This window comes from Lytechinus variegatus, chromosome 13, assembly GCF_018143015.1.
Source record: "Lytechinus variegatus isolate NC3 chromosome 13, Lvar_3.0, whole genome shotgun sequence".
Lineage (NCBI taxonomy): Eukaryota > Metazoa > Echinodermata > Echinoidea > Temnopleuroida > Toxopneustidae > Lytechinus > Lytechinus variegatus.
In genome coordinates, this window is record NC_054752.1 from 34,975,377 (window position 1) to 35,000,775 (window position 25,399).

General features: G+C 36.9%; 2 protein-coding genes across 3 annotated transcripts in view; both read right to left on the reverse strand.

Annotated features, from left to right (window-relative positions):
* Positions 1–1,500: 1,500 nt before the first annotated feature.
* On the reverse strand, positions 1,501–13,269 carry LOC121426362 (aqualysin-1-like). The gene is made up of 10 exons (XM_041622642.1): positions 13,120–13,269; positions 11,926–12,032; positions 10,372–10,494; positions 9,396–9,528; positions 8,330–8,445; positions 7,195–7,330; positions 5,339–5,523; positions 4,506–4,683; positions 2,953–3,109; positions 1,501–2,007 (listed from the first exon to the last, which is right to left on the reverse strand). The coding sequence occupies exons 2-9, from the start codon at positions 12,025–12,027 to the stop codon at positions 2,964–2,966; spliced, it is 1,119 nt and encodes a 372-aa protein (XP_041478576.1). The 5' UTR covers positions 12,028–12,032; positions 13,120–13,269; the 3' UTR covers positions 1,501–2,007; positions 2,953–2,963.
* Positions 13,270–17,484: 4,215 nt separating this feature from the next.
* Positions 17,485–25,399, reverse strand: part of LOC121426093 (pre-mRNA-processing factor 40 homolog B-like) — a 28,886-nt gene continuing 20,971 nt past the window's right edge. For both annotated transcript variants that reach the window (XM_041622245.1, XM_041622244.1), the window contains 8 exons: positions 25,279–25,395; positions 24,030–24,167; positions 23,538–23,633; positions 22,460–22,552; positions 21,565–21,766; positions 21,173–21,237; positions 20,746–20,859; positions 17,485–18,326 (listed from right to left, as the gene is read on the reverse strand). In XM_041622245.1, coding sequence (XP_041478179.1) covers positions 18,234–18,326; positions 20,746–20,859; positions 21,173–21,237; positions 21,565–21,766; positions 22,460–22,552; positions 23,538–23,633; positions 24,030–24,167; positions 25,279–25,395 — 918 coding nt within the window. In that variant the 3' untranslated portion in view covers positions 17,485–18,233. The remainder of the gene's footprint in view (positions 18,327–20,745; positions 20,860–21,172; positions 21,238–21,564; positions 21,767–22,459; positions 22,553–23,537; positions 23,634–24,029; positions 24,168–25,278; positions 25,396–25,399) is intronic.

A 25,399-nucleotide genomic window follows, 5' to 3' on the forward strand; every position in this document is an offset into this window, starting at 1 on the left:
GGCTTTGCCCCCAAACGAAAATACACGTTCCGCCGTCTCTGCTGTTCATGATTACCATGATTACAAAAACTGCGCAGAACTTCCAGTTATCATTTCAGGATATTAAGGATTTTAGCTCGGCCTTTGTGCTCTATTATGAAACAGGAAAAACGGCATGTCCCCCTTTTGTCCTCTTTAGTTTAAAATATTAAAATAGTTAGACATACATTAATTTATAACTGATTGCCATTTTTTTCAATTGTGCCAGAATTATTTAATTGTTCATTGTTTTTATTAGCGAATAAATTATACAATTAGTAGTTTTAAAATTACTTACTGTTCCCTTTTAAAAATTTCAAATATTTTAGTTTGATTCATATCATCATCTAAGTAACAATATTCGTTTATTTATGTTACTAAGTATTGTTATCTTTGATTTAGATTTTGACATTATTTTCATGTATGATTTGATGATTTATGTTGTTCTTTGTTTTCATCAGGTCATTGATGAAAAATATTTTTATACTGATCTTTTGTACCTGATTATGTTCTAATAAATAAATAAATAAATAAAATCTTGGTGCCCCCACTGTCTATAGTGACAGAGCTGATTCCTTACCCTTTATAAATTCAGTGATTGGTAAAGTTTATGGAACATAGTCAAAATATTATAAATCTTCCTCATTCCCCTCTTCTTCTTATTTCTCCCCCTTCTTCCGTCATCTTTTTCTTCTTCCTTCATCTTTCAATTCTTCTTTTCTGTTACTCTTTTTATCATTGTCACTCCTCCAACCTTTCTGATTAACATTTCATTTTTAGAGTGTATCATCATTTTAAAACATTTTTTCATCATGCTAATCATCCTACATCTCACCAACAATATCACCTATGTCATAGTTCATCCGTCACTATTGTTATCCCAACATCTTCGATAATGCTATAATGCGATCATCATCATCATCACCATCATTATCATCATCACCATCATCATCATCATCATCATCATCATCATCATCACCACCACCACCACCATCATCATCATCACCATCATCACCATCATCACCATCATCATCATCATCATCATCATCACCATCATCACCATCATCACCATCATCACTATCATCATCACCATCATCACCATCATCATCATCACCATCATCACCATCATCATCACCTTCATCATCATCACCATCATCATCATCAGGCGCGCATCAAGCATCAGATCCTAAAAAGCAATTCATGGGCCCATTGATTGCTTTTTAGGATTTTTACGCGCATGGGGACAATAGTGGATCGATTATGCTTGTGCAAGGGCCCATCCATTTCTTTGTCATCGTTGATGCTGGATACTCTAAGTCCTCCTCCTCATTATCATCATCACTCCCTTTACAATGTCGCAGTCAAATCAACTAAACCGACCCCATTCCGATTAAAAGAAAAAACCCATCTGCTCTTCAAATCTTTGAGTGGTGTCGTTCTTATATATTAAGGAACAAATTAATGAGAATTCAGTAACGCTCCTGTGAATAGAATTGAAGCAAACTTTATTTTATCCGTACACGTTCGCTACCAGAATTGCACAGCAGAACTGATAAACGAAATCTATATTTCATTTTGTAAACTCAAGATAACTACGTCATTATCAATATCACTTTGTCTCTAATTAAATAGATATTTGGTTGACAATTTCTCAAAGGTAGTTCTTTATTTCACATTACAATGAACGTGTGAAATGGCGTCAAACAACTTTTTTATGAACGTCTTAATGTCATGTACATGAAAATAAACTCGCGTACAATAAGCCATCAAGTTATATTTTCATTGCATAATTTCATGTATTTAACTACATGAAAAACATCGAAATAAGTAGCAACAAAGTATTATTATGAAAACTTGGAATTTTGTAACAGAATTACATTTCTATGGAGAAGAAGATGGTTGCAGCGCTGAAGATCGTAGAGACAATTTCATCTGCAAGGATTGATTGTGTTGAATGAAAATATAGTTCGGTATGGTGGTAAGTTTAACCTGAAAGTAAACGGAAAGGTGAAATATAAAACAAATAATGCATGGCATACAAATATTTTGACACTGTGTTCTTCGGTTTATGATCAGTTCAATTATTTTGATTTTTCTACTGACCATGGGCGGAAATCCGAGGAGAGGTGGGGGCAGGGGGACGCGTCCCCCTACCAAAAAGAGTAGGGGACACAATATCAAATGCCCCTACTATTTTTCGTCTTTTATGATGGAAAAAATACACCGTTGACAAATAATACATGTATTTTGGACTAAATTACCTTACATTTTTGTTGAAAGATTTTTTTTGCTTGTTGCTTGTCAATTTTTTGGGGTTAAAATTACATTTTTTTTTGGGGGGGGCTTGTCAAATTTCCAGCCCCTGGTCCCCCTACCTTTGGGGATAGATTTCCGCCCATGCTACTGACACTGGGGTGATTTTCAAATGTCAGAATACAGTCATCACATCATCTTGATCAGTGGAATACAATAAAATCGTACAACAAATGAATTTACGATAACATCGTCATGATACATGCGATATATAAATAAAACCTCTCATTGTAACCAGACTTAACCCGAAATCAGGTTCTCGTAACAGACCTGAAGTTAGCAATTAATCGTTGGCTTGATTTTTACATAAGCTCTATGTAGTTAATGCAATCAATCGCTAAAAAATACGATCAATGCTGAGCTTTGTGTTGCGGGCCCCAGGACAGGACTGATGATGTCAATTATTGATGGTGTTATCTCAATATATCATGGGTAATAGGCCCGAGATAAAAGGTACAAAAATAAATCCGGTTTCCAGAAGGCTCTAAAATATTGTGTGTTTGTCTCTTTGATATTTCTGATCACTCCTTGCTTAATATTGTAATTTGTTCTTGATTATATAATAAATACATAAATGATTTTTTTAAAAAGTTTCAAACATTACAATGCCTATATACTTACCGCCGTTTGGTCTAAACGTAGAGCAAGCGATTATTAGAACCGGTGCCAGGGTCGGTTACTTTATCGACGGAAGCAGCACTGAGGAGTTCACTGACTGTGTTCAGACCATCATCCCCCTCCTGTTGATCCTCTGCTACGGCATACAATGCCAATGCGCCTATGTACAGAATGATAACACGCATAAAGATAGAATTTACTTATTGGCAGAGTAGGTGAAAGGGGCGCTTCCAATGACGAGTGGATAACATGCGCGACCATGGGGTCTCGAAAAGCACCCTAAACACGTATTTTCCATATTCTGAAAATGCACCCCTTAACAAGTATTGGCCTGTGAAACCCTACCCTTAACAAGTATTGGAAACAAAACGATACTAGTATTCCCTGAAATGAACCCCTACACAAGTATGTACAGCAATATTTTATTGTTGTCACGGGTCCGTCGGTCGTCGGTTTTACCTTTACACATCATTTGGTTAAGTACGGCCCCACCTTCCACATCTCGCGCAAATCGGATTCTAAATGCGTAGTATATTGTGGCAGAAAGGACATCCTTTATAAAACATTTTGATTTGACCCTAAACACGTTGCTTTCCTAGCGAAATAGATTCCCTTTTCATTATTTTTGTGTTTTTGACACCCTTATCACGTTACGTACGTAACGTGCCCTATCTTGAAAAAGACATCCTGTTTACGTGTTTTTGGGGTCGCGCATGGTATCCACTCGTCAATGTAAGTGGGCCTCACGGGGGTCGAGGTACAGGAAGAGGAGAGGGGGGGGGGCAATTCGGAAGGCTCTTTTTTGTGTATGTTTTTTTTTGCTGGTCAGTGCTCATCGGATGATAGTGCATTTGAAACAAAAAGTAGTTGTGAGCAGATTTTGGAACATAAAGTTTTTTCGGGAATAGCGATGTTTTTCATACTATTCATTGTTTTATTTTGTCAGAAATTTTGTGATACGAATTGAATTCAAATTATAGTTGTACTCTAAAAGGTAGCTTTCACAATTAACTTTCGACCGGAGTTTAAATTAAAGAGTTCACCCTGATGAAAAGTTTGTAATAAAAATAGCAGGAAAAATAATAAGAAAATTATTGGAGGGAAATCCATGAAATATCAAGAAAGTTATGAAACTTTCAAGTTTTGATTTGTGAAGTTATAAACAAGCAGATGTAAAACAAAATGCATAAATTTAATTTTTAATGGTTCGTGATGAGATATTTTTTATTTTCTTTTTTTTTTTGAAGCGCATGTGAAATGATTTGATTAATGATATACTGAAGGTACAATAAAAACCATTTTCAATCTGCTAAGAAAATGACATTTCACTGATTTTTTTTTACCCAATATGTAGGAAGCTGCTCGTAGATGTCGTCACAAATCAAATGATTAAAATTCTAATAGCTTTTTCATTCTTTGATGGATTTTCCTCAAACCTTCGCCACTATTTTTTTCTGCAATTTAATTTTTATTTATTTTTTTTTTTTTGGGGGGGGCGCTGGTGAACTTCTTCTTTAAACCCTAGTTTCATTAGTTTTTGCCGTTTGTTGTCTTACCAGTGACATGAGCGCATGCGCTAGATGTGCCACTCATGGTTTGTGTAGCTGAGGTACTGTCTGGGTCATACCAAGCAGAAGTGATTTGATCACCAGGAGCGAAGATATCTACGCAAGATCCATAGTTGGAGGTGGAAGTCCTGACATCAGAAGAATCGGTAGCTCCGACGGTCACGACCTGTGATTAATCAATCAATCAATTCATTAATAAACTGATTAAATAATTGATCTTATCTGCCAACATCACTCTCCTGAATAAAAAAAATCTAAATCAAATGTCAAGGGGAAATATCCCATAGGGGATAAGGCTAACATTTATTTTACTCACATAATAATTCATGATTGAAAAAAAATACTTGAACACGTTTGAAAAGACTCTAATATGGTCACATGATCACCGTTGACAAATACTCTGGCATAAAGGGATGGGGGTGCATGGTGTCCAATATTCTGCCAAAAAAATGTGTCTGCAATTGGGTAAATGATGGTAAGTATTCCTATATATTAAAGCAATTCATTATTAGCCGGTCTACACAGTAAAAACGCTGTTTACTATATGAAGCTTACAGTTTGTTTAACCGTTTAAACAATCATATTTAATTTATTGAAGATTAGATATTGAAAATTAAACTTTGTTGCTTAAGATTTAAACACTTGTTTAAACTGTTTAAACAATTACTGTAAGGTTCATATAGTAAACAGCGTTGCATAATTTTTTTTTACCGAGTATGGCGTTCTTATAAAGTACAAATATCATTACTCTGCGTGCCAGCAACGCTTGAGTCAATTAACGTTCCTTAGCGTCAATGCGCCTATGCACGATACAAACTAACCCCTGTTACGCCAGCTGGAGAATAATAGCATGCGTCAGCGTTGTAGTTCCCGGCTGGGACCGCGGTTTGGACACCGTTAGACACTAAAGTGCTGACAGCGGTGTCTAAAGAGTCGCTTTTGCCGCTAACAAGGGACATCATTGCAAAGGCAGGCTTTTCAGCATGATCCACTATCCATCCGAGAGCTAGTAAAACAGAAACATCAAATATTTATGAGATCTATATGTAGAATTATTGCAGGAGCGATGATACAGAGGCGACCGAAACCTCGCCCCCAAAAAAAGGATAAAAAAGGAGTGAAGACCATTTGATTCGTTCTACTATAACCTAACAGTTTTTTAACAGTACCGAATTGGAAGTGATAATAAATTTTCCTTGCAAGGGGTGGAGGGGATGGGAAAGAGCTTGTCGAAGAAAAATAAATAACATAATATTATAGGACCCATATTGAACCAATTCTCTAAAATGCAATGGACATGCGGAATTTCTTTATGTTGTTGGTTGTTCATTATATAGCCGATCATCTCCATCCATCCCCGTTTTCATCAACCCAAAAATTCTCAAATTCTTCACACTAAGTGAATGATCTTCGAATGTTTTGAGTTTAAAAATCATTTTAAAAGAGCTGATTAAAGATCGAAATGTTCTTGGAATGAATAACTCAGTGCTTGAGTGCAGAACTACAATTTAAAAAATGTAAAAAAGAATAAAAGCACGTTGTTTAAGCTCGTCACTGTAACAACTAATTTTTTATAGTTTTAAGCAATTGTTAAATGTGTTAAACACCATGTTTAAAATTTTACACGAGTTGTTTAATGTATCAAACAACTTTTTTAAAATTTTGAACAATTTGTTTAGATATGTAAGTAAGTTATAAAACATTTAAATAATTTCAAAAATGTTTGAATAATTGTTTGAAAGTTTAAACAACTTATTGGCAGAGTCAGGGGCGGATCAAAGATTTTCAAAAAGGGGAGGGGCAAATTTTTCGGATGATATTTCGTCCGCTAAAAAAATTAACAAACAAAGAAAGAGAAGAAAAAAGGTCTTCAACCACAAATGAAAGGGGGGGGGGGTTAAACCAAACATAAAAATTATGGGTTTTTCTGCCAGAAAATTTGACGGAATACATACCGCCTCACCAGGGTGGTTGAGGAGGAACTTGAAGAGTCGGGAGTCATTCCTATAAATCATAGGCCTATATATCTTAGGATTATTTTCAAACATTCGAGCTATAATGGAGGTGACTCTTAAGATTTTCCCACGAAAAAAATGTAGGTTGCCACCGAAGTCGAAAAGTGGCTATTCTAAAAGTATTGCAAAGAAAAAAAAAGTTTTAAGAAGCTAATTGGAGTCTCCCGGACGTGGTCCAACGCAAAATTCATTCAAAATTAAATTTGTTGAGGATTCTCCTAACATGCTTTCTAAGTTTTTGTAAATGTTTTTACACTGAATATAATAAAAATGTTAATTAATAATAATAATGATAATAGTAAGGATGATATTAATAATTGCATTTATGTAGTGCTTGAGAGTTTCTAAGCGCATTACATTTCAATTATTATTACCCCGGTCATCGGATCCTGACATGCCCGCACACAATGTATGCATATGCTCCACTCCCTGTGCCCTGCATGTGGAGCGTTCAAACAAGAGTTCAAGGACTCGGTTGCTAGTTGTACTACAAAGGCTTTCGCATCCTACCAAGTGCCCATTTAACGCCTGGGTCGAGAGTGGCAAAGTGTGGATAATTTAAGCCTTGCCAAATGACACTAGCCTGTGGTGGGATTCGAACACACGACCCCCTGATTACAAGGCGATAGTCTGAACCGCTTCACCACGACGCTTCCACTTACCAACAATAATATTATCGATTGTTGCATATCCCGTGCAATCTGTAACCTTGACACTGCAGAGATGCGCTTCAGGAGCAACTCCATAATTGGTACCAGATGCGATCCCAGCACAGTAAGTGCCGTGTCCGTTACAATCCTTTAAACAACAAAACAAAGCATTAGCGGTTTAATGATGATGATGACGATGATAATAACAATAGTAATAATGATATGTAACCAATTTCATAAGCTTTTCTTATATAAATGAATGGGGTATATTGTATACGTCAACGTCATACACTTGAAAACAGTATTACGGCCAGAAACAGCCCATCTCAAAGTTTGTGATCGTTTTATGTCTTCTTTGAATCTCGAAGATTCAAGGGGTGGTGCGCGGAATATATAGCCGACAATATTTGGGATTTATTTTTAATCTTTAGGATTTTTAACATTTAAATCTCAAAAGATTTAAATTCATTTTTTTTAGCTTTATGGTTAAATCCTACAATGATTTGAATCTTGATCTAACATTCGGCTGGTCACTATTCACAGCCGATCTGAATTTATTTTAAATCCTTGGAATTCAGAGTGTGGATTTTTTTTGTTTGGCTCCACGACACACGATTGTCAAATGCCCTCTACGGCAAATAACAGCCAAGAAATCTTTGTCGAAAATTGGTAAATCAAAACAAAAGTTTCATACTGGAATCTTGGACTCACGATATGTTTGCAATATTGCGTCAGGCCGTCAGCTACGAAACTTTGGACGAAACTGCTGCTCCGGTTCACAATTTCGACCAAGAACTCCCATCAGGGACCCATTGCAGAAAGAGTTGCAATCAATCGCAACTCTAAAAATCATGCGCAACTTGATTTTCAACCAATCAAAAGCGCGCATTTGGGACTTGCGATTGATTTTTTGGCTTGCGTCATAGAGATGTACATCTCTATGGCTTGCGTTTGAGCGCAACTCTTTCTGCAACGGCCCCCAGTTCTTTGTCATTGATGGTCACTTTTCAATACATTTACTAAGATCTTGAATCCGTCTTGTTTTGCGGATTGAAAACTTGCTATTGAGACGTAAAGAAGTTGGGAAGCCCTATAGGCTACAAAGGTCATGTGGACTTATGACATGAGGAATAGAAGAGATACTCACACTTGGGTTCGTGAGCTGAAGAGGGTTTTCAATATGTAGACGGTTGGTGAATTCGTCGTGATTTTCTTGGATACCAGTATCAATCACGTACATGTGGACCAGAGCAGTTCCAGTAGCTGATTATACGAGAGAATTATCATGATTATGGGAATTTCAATGAAACGCTAAGAAATTTTAGAACCTTTCGTTATAAGTTTGGAACGTTAAAACAGTCCTTCAGAACCATTTTTGTTCAACAACGAGCCCTTTATACAACCTACGGGGTTCTTTGTGGTGTAAATAACCCTACCAGATTGAATGGGGTTCTCAACACCAGAGACCTAAAGGTTGTGTCGAGAACATAGAATGATTCCTGTTCTTCGTTATTGAAATGGTGTCACCGACGATTTCCATCGAAAAAATGATGAAAGTAAGTTGAAACAAAAATAACGATAAGCAATGAAAAAAGGATATTAATAACGAGAAAAATTGTCACACCAACAAAATTAATAACCGAACGTGGAATGACATTATAGAAATAACTTTGATCGCTCTGGAGTTGGTTTTGTTATAATGACTGTCGATGGGTATTAAATCAAACATAGTTAATGAAGGTTATACGGAATTGCATCAATCTATAATGAAGGAATGGGTTTTAAGTTTTCATTTTGTGACGTCACGTGTGACCAGCTACTCCATGTTACCCCTATAAAGTCATTTTTTTCAAATAGGGAATAAAGGGCATAATTACTATGATACGATCCTCAGTTTATTGTTTAAGATTAATCGACTGCAAATCATTTGTGATTTCTATTTGAAGACATTGCATTTTTACCACGTAACAAACCATTCGCATGTGACGTCAGAAGTTGATATTTCTTAAATTTCTCAAAAACAAAATCCCTAAGTCCCATTCCTTTGATTAAACCTTAAAGACATCAAGTTGAATCGGTATTTGGCTGGAAATAATGTAGATAATAACGAAAATAAACCAGCTAGTTAAGCTTAATGAAAGAAGGCTTCATACGATTGAGGATATCCAAAAATATTGAGCCATATTTTTTAAAGAGCGAGATTCACTTCTTACCAAGGTGAGGTTGAAAGGTGTCATCTAGTGGAAGATCTCTTTGGTCAATACGATCGAGACCCCATGACGGCACGGTTTGAGGGCGGGCAATAGCATTCTCTTCAACATATTCAACAGCGGGCAGGTTAAGCACCTATGGAAATCGATTAAAAGATTCATTAAGTTTATACACGATAAGAGGTTTTTCCATTCAGGCCAAAGTAGGCAACTTTACAATAGGGGATAAGGTATATGCGTTTAAAGCGGGTACTAACGACTTCGCGAACGACTACTTTATAAGCAGCTTCTTTAAACCACCATTGCCGGGTGTTTCATGAAACACTGACAATTCAAGTGGAATCTTTGGTTTCGATTGGCTGAGAGGCACTGGACTCTGGCTGTTACTACGGTAACTGTCGGAGAAAGGTTGTCAATGCTCAAAACTTTCATGAAACGGTCCCCGATCAACGCTCTTTCATCGGGACGTTATCATATTCGATCATTATCCAGAATTTTCTTATAGAAACTTTGAAAATCTTTCCAAATCTTCAAAGACGCCTTAGACAATACCAGACCCCTTGAACAAAGTCCCTCTTAACCATCCAAATGATCACTGTCTCTTCATGCCCCCCCCCCCATTTTTCGTTACTTGTAGGCTTAATGGTTTTTGTCAATTACGCCCTATCTTTGTGTTAATATATTATTTTCCATGTTTCATACTGATTTCATATGTGACCCGTTTGTTCTATGAAAACCTTTTTCATTATTTTCAATCGCTGTTTTAATTTCTGTTATTATGTCATGATTTGACACGGCTACCTTAAAAAGCAAGTCAATTGGCTTGAACGGGACAACCCTGACTTTTCAAAGAAAACTTACCAAGAAAACAAACATACAAATAAATAAACAAACAAACGAAGGAATGAATGAATAAATAAATAAATGAATACATGAATAAATAAATAAATACTAAAAGAGGAATCATGATTGTACTTACAACGTTCAGTACTTCATCAGAGAGTTCTGCGGAGAAGCCACGAAGAGCCGATTTGAAAATACGTCGAATATTACCGCCGGCAAGACGCACGGTGGGCAGAACGGATTCAACGTCGAAATCAGACTACATTAAAAACAAAATGAAGAAAATATTTACTCAGTTGATGTATGTCTGGGTAGGGGGCGTTTCATAAAGCTGTTAGTAAGTCAAAAGTGACGCTTAAAGAACCACTGGTGATCCTTTGTTATGGTGAATTATATTCACCATTAAATGTTCATTGGTTTAGCTCGTAAGAATAAAGGTTCACCAGTACCAGTCGTTCTTAAATTCGCTAATTGACTTACGAACAGCTTTATGAAACACCCTCCAGGTTTGTAAGGGCCCAATGGAATATCACAGATAGCAGACACATCACAAGAGTGAATCATTTGAACCCATTTGAAATAAAATATCAGACTATACTTCAAAAGCGTATTATCGATTTGACATCGCCAATATCATGAATACCATGATGAATTATAGTGAATCTTATTAAACCATATAGGAGCCACTTGCACTCCTTAACGGTTCTTCTCCCAGAGGCACTTGATACCCTTCTCCAATCTAAAGCGTCAAAGAGTGGCTCAGTGGTAGAGCGCCCGCCTAATGAAAGGGAGGTTGTGGGTGCGATCCTTGACCGAGTCATATACCAAAGACTAAAAAATAGAAAATGAATGGGATCTTCTGCCTTACCCATGTTCAAGGAGCTCGATGTTTTTTAATGGAGAAGGGTATGTTATGCAGGGCCAGCTGGGAGAACAGTTCATGAGAGCTAAAGTGGCTACCCTGGGTAAATAATCGCATGCCAAGAAGACAAAGTCCCATTAAAAAAAGTCTTTCGTGTGACTCGTCCGTGGATCAACACGATGTTCGTCCCCTCGTTAAGATAGAGTGCTCTAACACCGATCCACACGGTCACTCTCTACAACGTACGCACCAATTCCTTTGAAAATGGGCAAGTCAAATCACAATGGAGAGCTGAGATCGAGGTTATTTTGTCGAAAGTTGGTGGACCGGGTACAGCATCGGAATCTCTTGACTCAGGACAACGACATATTCACAATGGTTCGTCCGATGCAAATCTTCGGATAGTCCAACAACTTTCAACTGTCAGCTCTCCCATGTAATTTTAATTGCATTTTCAAAGGAATAGATGCTTTGTGTAGAAAATGCGAAAACTATAATGGAGCGAGAGTTCTGACACTCTAATGGGTTACCAACATGACACATAATACTCTGTGAGGCAAGCCCAATGCAAAAGGAATCACGCCATATTAGTAACCCTTTGAATTTGGGTTGGCCGAAGCTTTGGATCCACCCTATCCATTTAACAACATTGTGAAATGACTGAAATCTAAAGCAGGAGGATCAATATTTCTTAAATGTCCGGACATCCATCCTCGATCCGAAGTTACATAATTAACGTTGCGTGTTCAAGGAAATATTCTAAATGGTCCGTTCGTAGAAAAAAATGATACTCAATATTAACTTTATAATACATTGTATTAGTTTTACCTTGATCTTGACGATGTACTGACCAGGAATACTATCCTGTACTCTCAGTAGGTTCGCGGCATTGGCCGCAGCAACGATGACCAGAACTAGAAAGGCACGCATGATGTCTGCAATGAAAAGGTTTTGATTAAGAATATTCTTCATTTCATTAAAAAGATGCAATCAAAGTGAAACAAATTCTTCATGTGGACAAAGACAATGTTCAACGTCATAAAACAAACTATAGACATGTTTGACGATAACTATGTAAAGACACAAAAAATTGTTGCCACTTATATGCTTTTAAGATAAGTAACCAACATATGTACTTAATGCAACTGGTAAAAATATCTATTGTTTTAGTTGTAACGATTGTATCATTATCGTGACGAAAAATCAGTTGAAAAGGAAATAAAAATTGTCGGTATCATGATAACAAAAGAGAAAAATATATCAAACATAATACTTTGAATATCACGACCATATAGTAATGGTATAAGAACTACAAGATTATTTAAGCAAAATCAAGCGTGATGTCTATTTTGAGGGAGTTTGTTCTATAAGATATTGGCGACATGTTTGTGAATTGTACCACTTATCTTTTGAAGTGTATTTACCCGCCCCAACAATATTACTAAACCATGCATGGAGCTATCTTGTTATTTTTCGGGATGGGATGGGAATTAGGGAGGTGAAAGGCGATTAAAAAAAAGAGGAAAAGTGAGGTTGGGTGGGGGTCGTTCCCCTTGAAGGATGTAGAATTTATCTAAAAACTGAAGTGAACTACTGTTTTGGAAAGGGGACATTCTTAACGCTAACCCTGGCGTCAAATTTTGGAAGGGGTGCAAACAGTGCACCGAATTGATACTGCTATTCACATCAGTACATGCCAGTGTTAAGAGCGAATGGTGATCCCATCTTGTGAGCTAAATCAACACCAATGAAAATTTCTTATATCATTTACAAAAAGAGAGAAGGTCATCGGTCTTTCATAAGTCAAGCTTAACTTACGAACAGCTTTATAATAACATGACGATGTCAGGTGTCTCTCTTGTAGGCTGTCGGTCGATGGGTGTCATCTGATGGCTTGAACAGTTAGCCGGCCGGCCTTGGGTCGACATCGGGTCGGCCCCTTTTGCTGCTGGTCGCCTGGGCTGTCGGTATCGGTATAAGCCTGTCGATGAGAAAATGATTAACTGAAAGATTCCTACTTACCGATTGCGAGTGGTTTGCTTCAGTGTCTCTTCTTTGAAGTCAGCGAAGACGAGATGATTCCTCTCGGGGGTGGATGCCCTATTTATGGTTCTTGAAAAGAAACCATCTGTGGTCTTTCCTGAGCTAGCAACAGAGACTTTACACCATGACGTCAGCAACCGTCTTATCTTGATGCCAACAAAGCAGAAAAATTACTAAACTCTCCTTTTAAAAAATAAAGTGCTTGGTAAAAAGATGATTACGAGCCGATCAAAGTATATTCAGGATATTTAACCAATAGGATACCAATTTTCTTCAACACTTTGGATGGAATAAAAAAAAACCCCCTTCAATGTCTGCAGATGGGGCAACCAATCAAAAATCAGTTTTGGACGCGGGCCGCGCGTGCACTCGTTAAGGGTATAAAACACCGTTTTTTAAGGGGGGGGGGGGGGTAGCTTTGAAAGACTGGTCAATAGTCAATCGCAGGGTCAAATGTATTTATGTGTTTTTTTCCAAAGCTTTTTTTAAGACTAGCCAAACATGTTTAGGGTTCTCGTTTAGGGGGTGTTTGGATATAATTTGTCCACGCGTATGTACAACACTACATTTGACTGCCCCCCCCAGATATGGAAGGTATTAATAAATGGCGTCTAGCCTATGTATAAAGGATGTAGATATCAAATCTTTCTCAACTGAGTGATATTTGTGAAATGGGTTTTATATTTATTACTGGACACTGACCTGTCTTTTTTCTTCTTCATTTCCATTTTTTTTGGTTTTCTTGTTCCTCTTTTTTTCTCTTCACATGAAAAGTCCTAAGGGCGTTTGCTCCATACGGCACTGCCCTAGTAGGACAGATTTCGACAAAAGCTAAAAAATAATATGACCAGGAATTTAAATGTCAAGAAAATATATACAGTTAGAACCCGAATTTAAAATGGCTTGAGTTTGGTAGAACTGAAGATAGATGGTGCAATTTCAAAATGATATTAAGGACGGTTAAATCCAATATAGTATTGAAAGGGTTAGTAGGATAAGGCGATAAAGTCATATTTCATCTTTGAAGGTGACATTGGGTTGTACCGCCATATTTGTTTTCGCGTTCATATTCCATGTGAAATCGCCATGAGGTGCAAACACTCCAGTCCATTTTGTTTAAGATGGAGACACTCCGTGGTAGGGGCCAATGACTTGGGCAGTGAATTTCAGGCAGATAGGAATACGAAAGTTTGAAGAACTTTTACATTAAGGCATCCTCACATCTTACGATTATGATCCAGGATTCGATTTTGGAATATTCTGAAAATGTGAATGAAAAGTGTCTTTTTATTTCAGGTTCAAATGAACTATTATGACACTAATATAACAATTTCGAATGATTGCATACATTTGTTTCGATGACGCTTTGATGAAAATGGTAAAAATAAGAGTTGTGAAAATGTATGACTTCATCGCAGCTTACCTGTTTATCACGTAATCTAAATTTGATAATGGATTTTTAAAGGAATTATTCCTCCTATTTATTCCTCTTATAGAAGATCAAGTGACTGATCATTAATCCCCGTATTGAGCGCCTTACAAATATTATTATTATTGTTATTAAAAATAGAATCACTCTCAATTATCAGAGAAAATAGAATTTTGGGAATTTATTTCAAGAAATTTTGTTCTGTATGATATTGAAGGTCAATTTTGTTCTGTATGATATTGAAGGTCAATTCTATTCTTCGCTGTAACAATGATTTTCTATATGCTTTTCTTTTTAAACATTACAATGGAAACGAATGGTTTAAATTTGCGTTTAGTTTATTTCAGGAATTTTTTTTAAAGGTCTTAAATGCGTTTTACTAGAACAGATCTCACTTCTGGCTTTTTCCGGAATAACCTAAGGGATGAATCATTACATATGCGCATAAACTTTTCAAAATTAATTATAAAAGAGAAAAAATATAATTGAGTAATATTTCGATCATATGAAGGTAACTTTGAGTCATATCTTGTTATCTTCATATTCCATGTGAAAGCAACATGAGTTGTAAATATTCGAGTCTTTTGAGACGCCGCGGCGCGCAGTATAGGGCCAATGACTTTAGTATGGTTTTGCAAGGTTGAACAACCTTTTTCATTAATTGGAGAAACACTGCAAAAACTCCGGTGTTGATTTAACACCAGCCAGGAATCTTATGTCCACACCAGAGAAGTGTTAAACAACACAAGTTTCGTTTTGATCTAGCACCAGAAAGGTGTTTATACAACATTAATAAGTAATAAACATGATCGGTTTGATTCCAAACTGGTGTTGTTTCAATATACTTCTCTGGGATGGACATCCGGGCTGGTGTTAAATGAAAACCGGAGTTTTTGCATTGTACTTCTGCATAACTACAATGCTGACCATGAGTACATTCAACTTTTATCATATATAACTATAATTAAAAAAACAATGATAATTATGCCTTTTATATTTGGAAATACCTCTTTCTTAAATCTAATTTATTTTACTGGCTCTCACGATTATATCATGCCCCTCCTTGCTACCATCGCTTCAATGTGTGTGTTTATAAAATTCTATTTTGTGTTTTAAATGACATTTAAATCTATGTATTTTTATTCATTAAAAATATCTTTGAGTAATATTTCCAGCATGTGAAGGTAGCTTTGAGTCATATCTTGCTATCTTCATATTCCATGTGAAAGCAACATGAGTTGTAAATATTCGAGTCTTTTGAGACGCCGCGGGGCGCCGTATAGGGCCAATGACTTTAGTATGGTTTTGCAAGGTTGAGGAACTTTTTCATTCATTGGAGATACCCTTCTCCTACTACACTGCGAACAGTCCGGTGTTGATTTAACACCAGCCCGGAATATGTCCACACTAGAGAAGTGTTAAGCAACACCAGTTTCGTTTTGGTCTAACACCTGTCAAATGCCCATTTTTCCTTCTTATTAGTTTTTCATCTTGCCCACAACACACAAAAAACCCTCCTACACTGTAGGCCAATAGCTACTCGCCAACAAACCATATCTCTATTACATACACATCCATTTGCACATTTTCATCACACCTATACTTGCTAACACATGTACACATACCCACACCCTCACAAAGTAGGCATAGATACTCACCCACACACCATGTAACTTTATCATACATAACACACACATCCTTTTACATAATGTGAACTATCTCGCAACCACACTTAAACAACCACACTTAAACACACACACAGAGGCCTACAGCTCTTCAGCCACACATCATAAAACTCTCACACACACATATTCTTTAAGACACATTGTCATATACCGGACACCCACACTTTAACAACACACATTCATACGCACCCTCTTGTCCAAGACAAATAAACATACCCACACACACCCGATACTACACATACCTTCTCCGTTCATGATGTTTGTATAAAAGTGTTAGGTAATATGGTTTTAACTTTTCAATATATTTTTGAAATGTTTGAATAAATTGATATTTCATCATAAGTTGACATATTGAATCAAATCTGTATTTGTTCATGTAAATATATATGCCATGACAAATTTGACATCAATTGTTCTACTTGTGATTTAATACAACTCATGTTTTGTCATGGAATAATTTTGTCATGAAGACGATGCATGTTTAATAATTCCAGTCAGACGGAAAAAATAAAAAAGTTAACAAACCTTTTCAATTACCCAAGATAACTCATGCAGTGCTTAGCAAGACTCATTTTTATCAGTAGAGTCGAGGCAACAGAGCAGTTAATTTTTTTGAACGGCACACCCTCTTTAAAAACTACAAGTGAGTATTGCAAGAGAGCCCAAAATTAATAAGTAGCAAAATGATACATTTTGGACTAATTTGGCATTTGTACCTCTCTCATTTCCTTTCCACTTTTAATTTAATAATTTCCCCAAAATCCCCTTTTGTAAATAATTAAAAACTTATTTCTTTAACATTTTATCAGTACCTTTTTTAATCTCCCCATTCTTATGAAATGATTTAAAACTGACATTTCTCATAAGATTTTTCACTTTTAGTATCCATCTCATCATCTTCCTATGTTAAAGTTAAGGATGTCATTTCATCTAAAAATTTTACAGTGTTTATATATATTCATAATTTTCACCATTATTTTTTGTAATTTTTGATGTGCAAGGTGTGTGCAAGCAAAGTCAACTTACATAAAGAGTGTTAAAGGATGGCATATGATTGTTTTATATGAGGGCCAGACAGAGCATATCTTTATCTTCATCTGATTAAGAGTGTATTTGGGACAAGTATCCCCTTCCTGTAATGGGCTCCTGCACATACTGGGTAAAACAATTCTATTATATGCTAAACTCTTTAATAGAAGACTTTGTTAACACAACAAACCAACCAAGATATACAGGTATTTGGCTGTAATACAAATTTATTTACAAAATTCAGAATCATTTCATTTTCTCCTCCACATGAAATGAACAGATTAGAAGCAGAAAAGATCAAAATTTACACAAGGACAAGCATAGCATTTATTAGGCCATATGCAGCAGGGTTTTGAGATTCATAAGTCTTGATTGAATGCTCCTCCAGGCGCCCGTAACACAAAGCTTAATAGTAATGATCGTAGAAACATTTTTCTACGATTGAATCCATTGACTACAACACACAATCAATCGTGAAAATCAAGCGCACAATTAATTGTTAACCTTTGTGTTACAGGACCCAGGAGAGGAGAAAGTGGATACATCGTTTGACGAAGCCAGAATCAGCAGTGTAAGGTAATGATATATAGTTTATCAAGCGTTTAGTGACATTGTCTCTATTATTAACACTCTAATAATGTTGATCATGGTATTCATTCCTATAATTTCATATAGCCTGCACGACAATCGAGGTAAAATGAAAATTGGTATATTCAGTATGTGAATAGATCCATTTATTGGAATGTTTTTAGAACGAAAAACAAATTGAGTGAATGATTGACCATCTGTCTCCACTTGAACCTCAACAAAAGCATGATCCTTGCTATACAAAAAATATTAAGAAACCAAAATCTTAAAATCAAAGTTTTGAGCATATCTAATTAGCTCTCCTGAACCTTCACAACTTCTTTAAAAAAAAAAGGAATAAAGATTGAATAGACGCTGTATCATCAATGATTCTCAGCCAGTTGTTCTAGTAATGCTCTTCTCCGTCTTTCCAACTCTCCCTCGCTTAATTCACTGTCAGAGGTGTCCCAGCCAGTCTGCATATTACAAGAGAAAGATAGAAAGAGAGGGGGGGGGGGTTATAGACAGATTTCGTCACAGAAAAATAAGGAGAAAGGGAGATAGAGAAACAAGAACACATGAAGAATTACAATTTTGAACAAATTAAGCACATAATATTTAATGTTTATTCATTAGATGGTAGGTTCGAATCCCACTGGTTCCAATTTTTTTATAACTTATGATTTTCGTTACAGATCGAGCATGCGATGTTAAACACATAGGAGTAATGCTGAAAATTTGTTTACAAATCATAATTTCTCCTATTAAAGCCTCTTTCTTTATTTACTATCTATTGTCCACGGCAGACTGCATTTGCATATTAATGAGTCAGAAAAGAGAGGATCTCTGGTATTTGTATTCCAGTTCACTGTGAACCAGAATAGCCTGGTGGTTGAGTCGCTGCCCGGCGAGCAGGTTCAAATCACACTGGTTCCAATTTTTTCTGACATATGATTTTCATTACCGATCGAGCATGCGATCTTAAACACATAGGAGTAATGCAGACAATTTGTTTACAGTTTATTCATGGATTATGCAATGGCTCACAATATTGGTTAAAATGTATAGGACTGGAATATAAGAGAGGCTTCAGAGGGCAGGGGGGGAGAGAACAGGCATAAAGCGAGAGGAATACGATAGCATGGATTTACCCCCCCCAAAAAAAAATGGGGGGGGAACATGAAATCCATATTGCAGAGATGCCAACTTTTGGAAATCAGAATTAGGGAGGATTTGCAACCGCCACCAAATTATGTGCGCATAGCGCACATCTCGAGCGCGTAGCGCTCGACCCTTGCGGCCGGGGTCGAGGGCCCGCCTTAGGGCCCTGGAAGCTCTGGGTTTCTAGATGCTCTCTGGTGCAATCTGACCCTTATTTTGGGGCATTTCACATGTTTTGAAATGAACATTGTTCCCACTTTTTTAACATTAAAAATATCAAATATGAGTTTCACATTGTAAATTAAAAAATGAGGGGACAAAAGAAGTACCTGTTCAACAACAATAAGGATGAATTATCACTATCGGCTATAGGCAGGTTATATTCCACTATAAATCCATTAAAGAAATGCTCAGCGCTGGTCCTTTGCTTGGTGAAATAAAGACAACAGGGTACTAGTGGAGCTCGAAGATCTTGTCATCGCAATGTCCGTAGGGCTATGCCGTTTTCTCCTGAACGAAAGTGCTTCCGAATAATCATCACGACCTCCCTGCTATAAACTGAAATGTCCACGCTGCAAATTGCGCAAAATGCATGGTAAATTCCTCTTTCCGACTTCTGAACACACAGGTACTGGAGACTGTATTCAGTCTTATACTTCTGAGACCATGTCTTGGTCTTCTTTTGTTGATTTTCCGCCATTTCGTGTCAATATCAATACGCCGAAATCACACACCGATATTCCACCTCACGACTCGACAAATCCAGTGGCCGCGAGTGCACACGCCTCGCGAAGCTAGCCGGGCCTACCGGCCTGGTGCACAGTGGATTCCCGTTGGGCATATTACATGCACCAGCTTTTCGCTGCTCCTTATTTGTCTACTTTTCACACAGAATTTAGTAGCAGCGAACGTAATGGAGTTACTACATGCTAAAGTTAGCAGACGATACATGTCCTTCCAATCCAATTTGATCAATGCAAAAAAATCGTAATTTCGGGAGGATAAGGATGGTAATCGTAAGGGCGGGAGTTGGGATGAATTTTCGGGAGCCTCCCGATGAAATCGGGAGGGTTGGCATCTCTGATATTGGACATTGAGGTTATGAAGGCACTCTTTCCCAAAGCTAACATAGAGGGCCTGATTCCCTATCCTCTTATCTTGAGATAATGATAAAATGAGGCGATGTTTATGCTTCCACTTTTCAGGCCAGAATCAGCGTTTCCATACATGATTAGTCCAAAACACGGTTGCATCCATGCTTACTTTCATTTAAACGACGTTTCAAAACGCCGATCGTAAACTCACAAAAAGGTGCGTTTGTAAACGTCGTTTGACCAGAATCAGGCTTTCTGGGGAAGTATACACAGAACCGCGATCGTAAACGTGTTTAAATGGCGTCATTTGGTACATGCTTCCGGTGAGATGAAAATCCGCAGGCAAATACAGTCGCATGTTATCTCCACATAATAACAACACTCGGAAAAAAAACTTTCAAAAAAGGTGCACCCAATTTGACCTCGCTTTCCTGCTCAGTGAAAATTACGATGCTAAGCCAGCTGGAGATCGTGATTTTGCCTCTGAAAAGTTAAGAATAAACAGCACTCCAAGAACCACATTTACGATCGACGTTTGAAAAAACGCTGATTCTGTCCTCGCATTGGAAGCATAAACACACCCTAAGAGAGGAGATGGGAGATAGAGAGAGAGGTACAGAGATTAACATGCTTCCCCTACCTTTTCTTTCTTGGGTGTTTCTGTAGACATGGATGGTGTTGCTGACTTGCTTGGCTTGTGAGGAACTGATATCTCACCGCTTTCCTTCTCATCCGTACCAGAATCAGATGCAGGCTACAGTAACAATATGAGAAATTCAAACAATTATAATCATTATCATCATTGTCATCATCATCACAATAAACCTCTTATGATAGTGTTTTGAAATCATCTTTGCCATCCTCCTCATTTACATCATCATCATTGCATTCATCACTACCACCACCACCACCACTATCACCATTATCATCATCATCATCATCATCATCATCGTCGTCATCATCATCATCATAACCATCATCACAGTCATCACCATCATCACCATAACCACCCAAACATTTAAACAACTGCCAAACGCAATTTTGTATTCTTTCAACACAGTGCTCACCGTTCTCCTGCACTTCTTCTTGGTTTTCTTCTTGTGCCTCTTGGATGATTTGCTCTTACTATGATCTAATGGATGAAATGAAACAAAATAGAGTTTATTCTTTGAAACTTATGTACCAGTATATCATTCACATGAATGAACGCTGATGTTATGGGTCCACTGGCACCATCAGAAATGCGGCAACTATAGTTTCGCTCTCCTATGCAGGCAAGACAAAAGTTCTGCTTGTGAAAATGCCTACCCTTCCTTTAATTAAAAATACATTTCAGTTCAAAGAATTGTGAATTCAATTAAACCTGTTAAATTGCAATCAATTGTACATGTAAAATTATTTTACTTTGAGGTAAAAACATAATTATATTCATATTAGCAAAAAAAACCTTAAGTCCTACCTGATTCATGACCAGATGAATCCGATGGTGTCTTTGAACGTTTCTTCTTCTTAGAGCGTTTGTGACTGTCTCTCTCTCTTTCTCTCTCCCTTTCTCTCTCTCTTTCCCTTTCTCTCTCACGTTCTCGTTCCCTCTCCCTCTCTCTTTCACGCTCTCTCTCCCTTTCCCTCTCTCTTTCATCCTGTTCATCATCAGAATCGGACTGTCAAAGGAAAAAGAAATGATAAATATTACAAAATTGATTGCAGCGAACAAAAATTCATGCAGGTATATGTAATAGAAATCTTGTGAAAGTAGAGTTAGTTATGCAACCAATCCAACTTCGTAATTGTATCAACATTTAGACCTTCAAATCCTTACTAAAGATCCATCTTTTCCAGCACCTTTGTGACATAATAGGGAGGCGGCGCCTTTGAATGTTTTTTACAGATAAATGGCACTATACAAATGCTGTTCATCATCACCATCAATTCATTTTCAAACCTTGGATTGGTACAATAATTGAATTGTGTGCCTCTAAAACATTTTGTTTGTAATTTTTCATAAAAACTAACAGCTAAGAGCTGCAAACCTGAACAAAAACATTTCAGTATTTTATAAGCTGAAAATCAGTATTTGCAATCAGTATTTTGCATTAAAACATCAGTATTCTAATTTTTTTTCAGCACTACTTGGAAGCTCTGTTATGGATGTAAAAAAATACACTGTTTAAAAACCCCTCATCACAAAAAGGGGTTCGGATGTTGATAGTTCATTTAATTGCGGGAATGGTTCCTCAGGTATTGTAAGAAAACTTATTATGAGAAAAATTCTTTGAATGACGTTACACTGATGAATCACCCATCTCTGTGTCAGTCTTTTTCTCAACATTTCTAAGTCTGAATGCAAGACTCACCGATTTGGATGGAGATCGTCTGCTGCGATGTTTCTTTGATTTCTTAGAATGCTTCCGAGATGAAGACTTCCCGTGATGATGGGCACAAGCAGCCTGAAAGAGACAAAGAATGATATTCAATTTTTATATAGCGCTTAATATATCTGAACAATGTGTCTAACCGCTTTACAGATATATTATTACCCTGGTCATCAGATTCCCACACACAAAATATGCACATCCTCCACTCCCTGTGGAGTATTCCAGTCAGTTGCCATTAAGGCACACCCAGTACTGGACAAGCTACAATGACCTTCACATCCTACCGGGTACCCATTTAGCACCTGGGTCGAGAGTGGCAAAGTGTGGATTAACGCCTTGCCAAAGGATGCCAGACCGTGGTGGGATTCGCACACATGACCCTCTGTTTACATGGTGAGAGTCAGAACCACTACACAATGGCTCTTCTACAGAATAGTTTTCAATGAATTTGACTAAAATGCCAGATCATAAGTACTCATCCAAGAAAATGAAACTGTGATCAAGGAGAGCGGATATTTCATGCAAGGAATGCCCGATAGAAAAAATTAAGTGCCTATATTTCCTTTTACAAATATGAGACATTGTTCTGGTTGGCAGTGTGATTGATACATACCCCTGCCTTATGTCATTTTGTGACAATTTATAACAAATCATTATAGGAGGAAAATTATATATGGTATATGATATGGGTGTATAATACATTTAGCTACGCAGCTCTGAAATTGTGGAACTTTCCCTTAGTGGTAGAAAGACCTAGTCGTCCCTTTTTTTACAGAGCATTATTGAAGACGCATCTGTTTAAGGAAGCTTTTAAGTAGAACATAATTTTTAATTAGTATAAGCAGTAGGAGTAACCAAAGCGCAGTAGAGTATATTTATATAGTGGCTGCACTATACAAATTTATCATATTATTATCATTATTATATATTATTATCAAATTATTTTCATGGGGACAAAGCCAAGAAGGAAAGCTGTCTTTTAATCAAGGACAAGCTCAATATCACCTTGGAAAAAATAACATTGGTGGAAAAACAAATAAGTGAATGAAATGCTTACTTCGAGTGAAGTGATGAATTCTTTGAACAGACGGATCCTTTCTGACTCAACTGTGATTCCATCGAATGCATGGTCGTTGACGAAGCGATCTCGTACCTGAAAATACAAATAAAGTTTATTGATTTCAATGTAGTGATTCTTTTGTAAAAAAAATAATTCAAGTGATCATAAACCAACCGTCAGTTGCGTAATGAGCAGATATGGTACATTAGGCAAAATTAATTAAAATTGCGAGCAAGCGACGAAAAATGTGGCATCTTTCTCTCTTTCCTTTTCAATTCTCGTTAGTTTTCGTGGTCGTGAATTTTTTGGGGGGCAAGCACCCCCACATCTGCATACCACTGCCAACCGTTATTTTCATTAAAATGTTCAAAACTTTCTTAATGTTTACCCAAGTTCATTCAAACTGTTATTGATCTTATTCTCTGATTATTTTTGTATTCACACAAGAACAAAGGATTTTATTCTGATTTAAGAAAGATGAGAACTTACATCATCCCAGTTTGAGTTGACATCTAGGGGTGGAGCAGATTGTTTAAGCATCGTCTTGAACGCACTCTCTTTCCTTCTCTGTTTCCTGGCTTCTTCTTTCTGTCTCTCCTTCTCCCTTGCTTCTGCTTTCTCTATCAACTAAATCACAGAGAATCAATCTACAATGTTAGGCAAGTTGATGTTGCTATGATGGTGATAATGGTGGTAGAGGGTGGTGGTGATAATGATGATGATGGTGGTGGTGATAATGAGGATGATGGTGACAATGATTGTAATGATAATAATGACGTTGGTTGGTGGTGATGATAATGATGATATTGATGGTGATGGTAGTGACAATGATGACGATAATAATGATGATAATATTGATGGTGGTGACAATGATGATTATGATGATATAGATGGTGGTAGTGGTGACGACGATGATGATAATATTAGCAGTGGCGGTAGCGAAGGTGGAGATGGTGTCTATGCTGATGTTAATTACAACTATTTTTCTACTTGCATAATGATGACAATAAAAACATTTACTGCACACCATAGTGAATACATTTTTGATGGCTGGATCCACTTACATGATCAAACAATAATGATAATGATTATGATTTTTACAGTCAGTTATGATGACAATGATAATCAAATTATATGATACTATATAATAAAACATCTGTCTGTTCAACATAGGACTGAATAACTTTCTTGATCAAGTTAGATCAATTCGTCAACATTCCACTTGCACCACATTTCTCTGATAATAGAGCAGACCTGCCAACCTTTATAAAAAGAAGTATTCTTAGAAGGAAAAAAAAAGTATTTTTTGACAAAAAAAGAGTATTTTTAACAATTTGTCTAAATGTAACAATCGCCAGCCTGTTGTAGTGAGATCGGTGAAAAAAAAACATATAAAATAACTCTACTTGAAAACTTGATAATTCACCCTTTTAAACATGTGCTCGTAGCTAAGAATTTACTTGTTCTTTTCATGCAACATGTTACTGGCCTGACAATGATTTTTACCGGTCTGGGACTGTCGGACCAGCGCTAGTGTCATGCGCTGTGTATAATACATGTACATACTCCATGATCGGAAATAAAAAAAACCAAAAAAAACCACCATACAAAAAAGTATTGGTGTATTCATACAAAAAAAAGGAGGAAAAATACTCTAAAAAGGGAATGGTTGGCATGTCCGAATAAAGGCATCTTTATCAATACCCAGCAAATAAACATCAATCTAATCAAAACTTACACTATTGAATGCCATCTTGATGTTTCCTGCATCTAAGGTGGATGCCCTTTTGTCTGTGCTGATAGTGCTGGCAAAGTCATCAAAACTTGTTGTGAGTTCTACTGTCAAGTTCCTATCCTAT

What these genes read in the sequence shown, in the direction of transcription:
- LOC121426362 (XM_041622642.1), bottom strand. Translation starts at nt 12,027, where the DNA reads ATGCGTGCCTTTCTAGTTCTGGTCATCGTTGCTGCGGCCAATGCCGCG. An exon ending in CTGATGAAGTACTGAACGTT is followed by an intron (nt 9,529 to 10,371) that starts GTAAGTACAATC and finishes CGATTTCCATAG; the next exon opens with GTGCTTAACCTGCCCGCTGT. An exon ending in CGCATGCGCTCATGTCACTG is followed by an intron (nt 3,110 to 4,505) that starts GTAAGACAACAA and finishes TTCTGTACATAG; the next exon opens with GCGCATTGGCATTGTATGCC.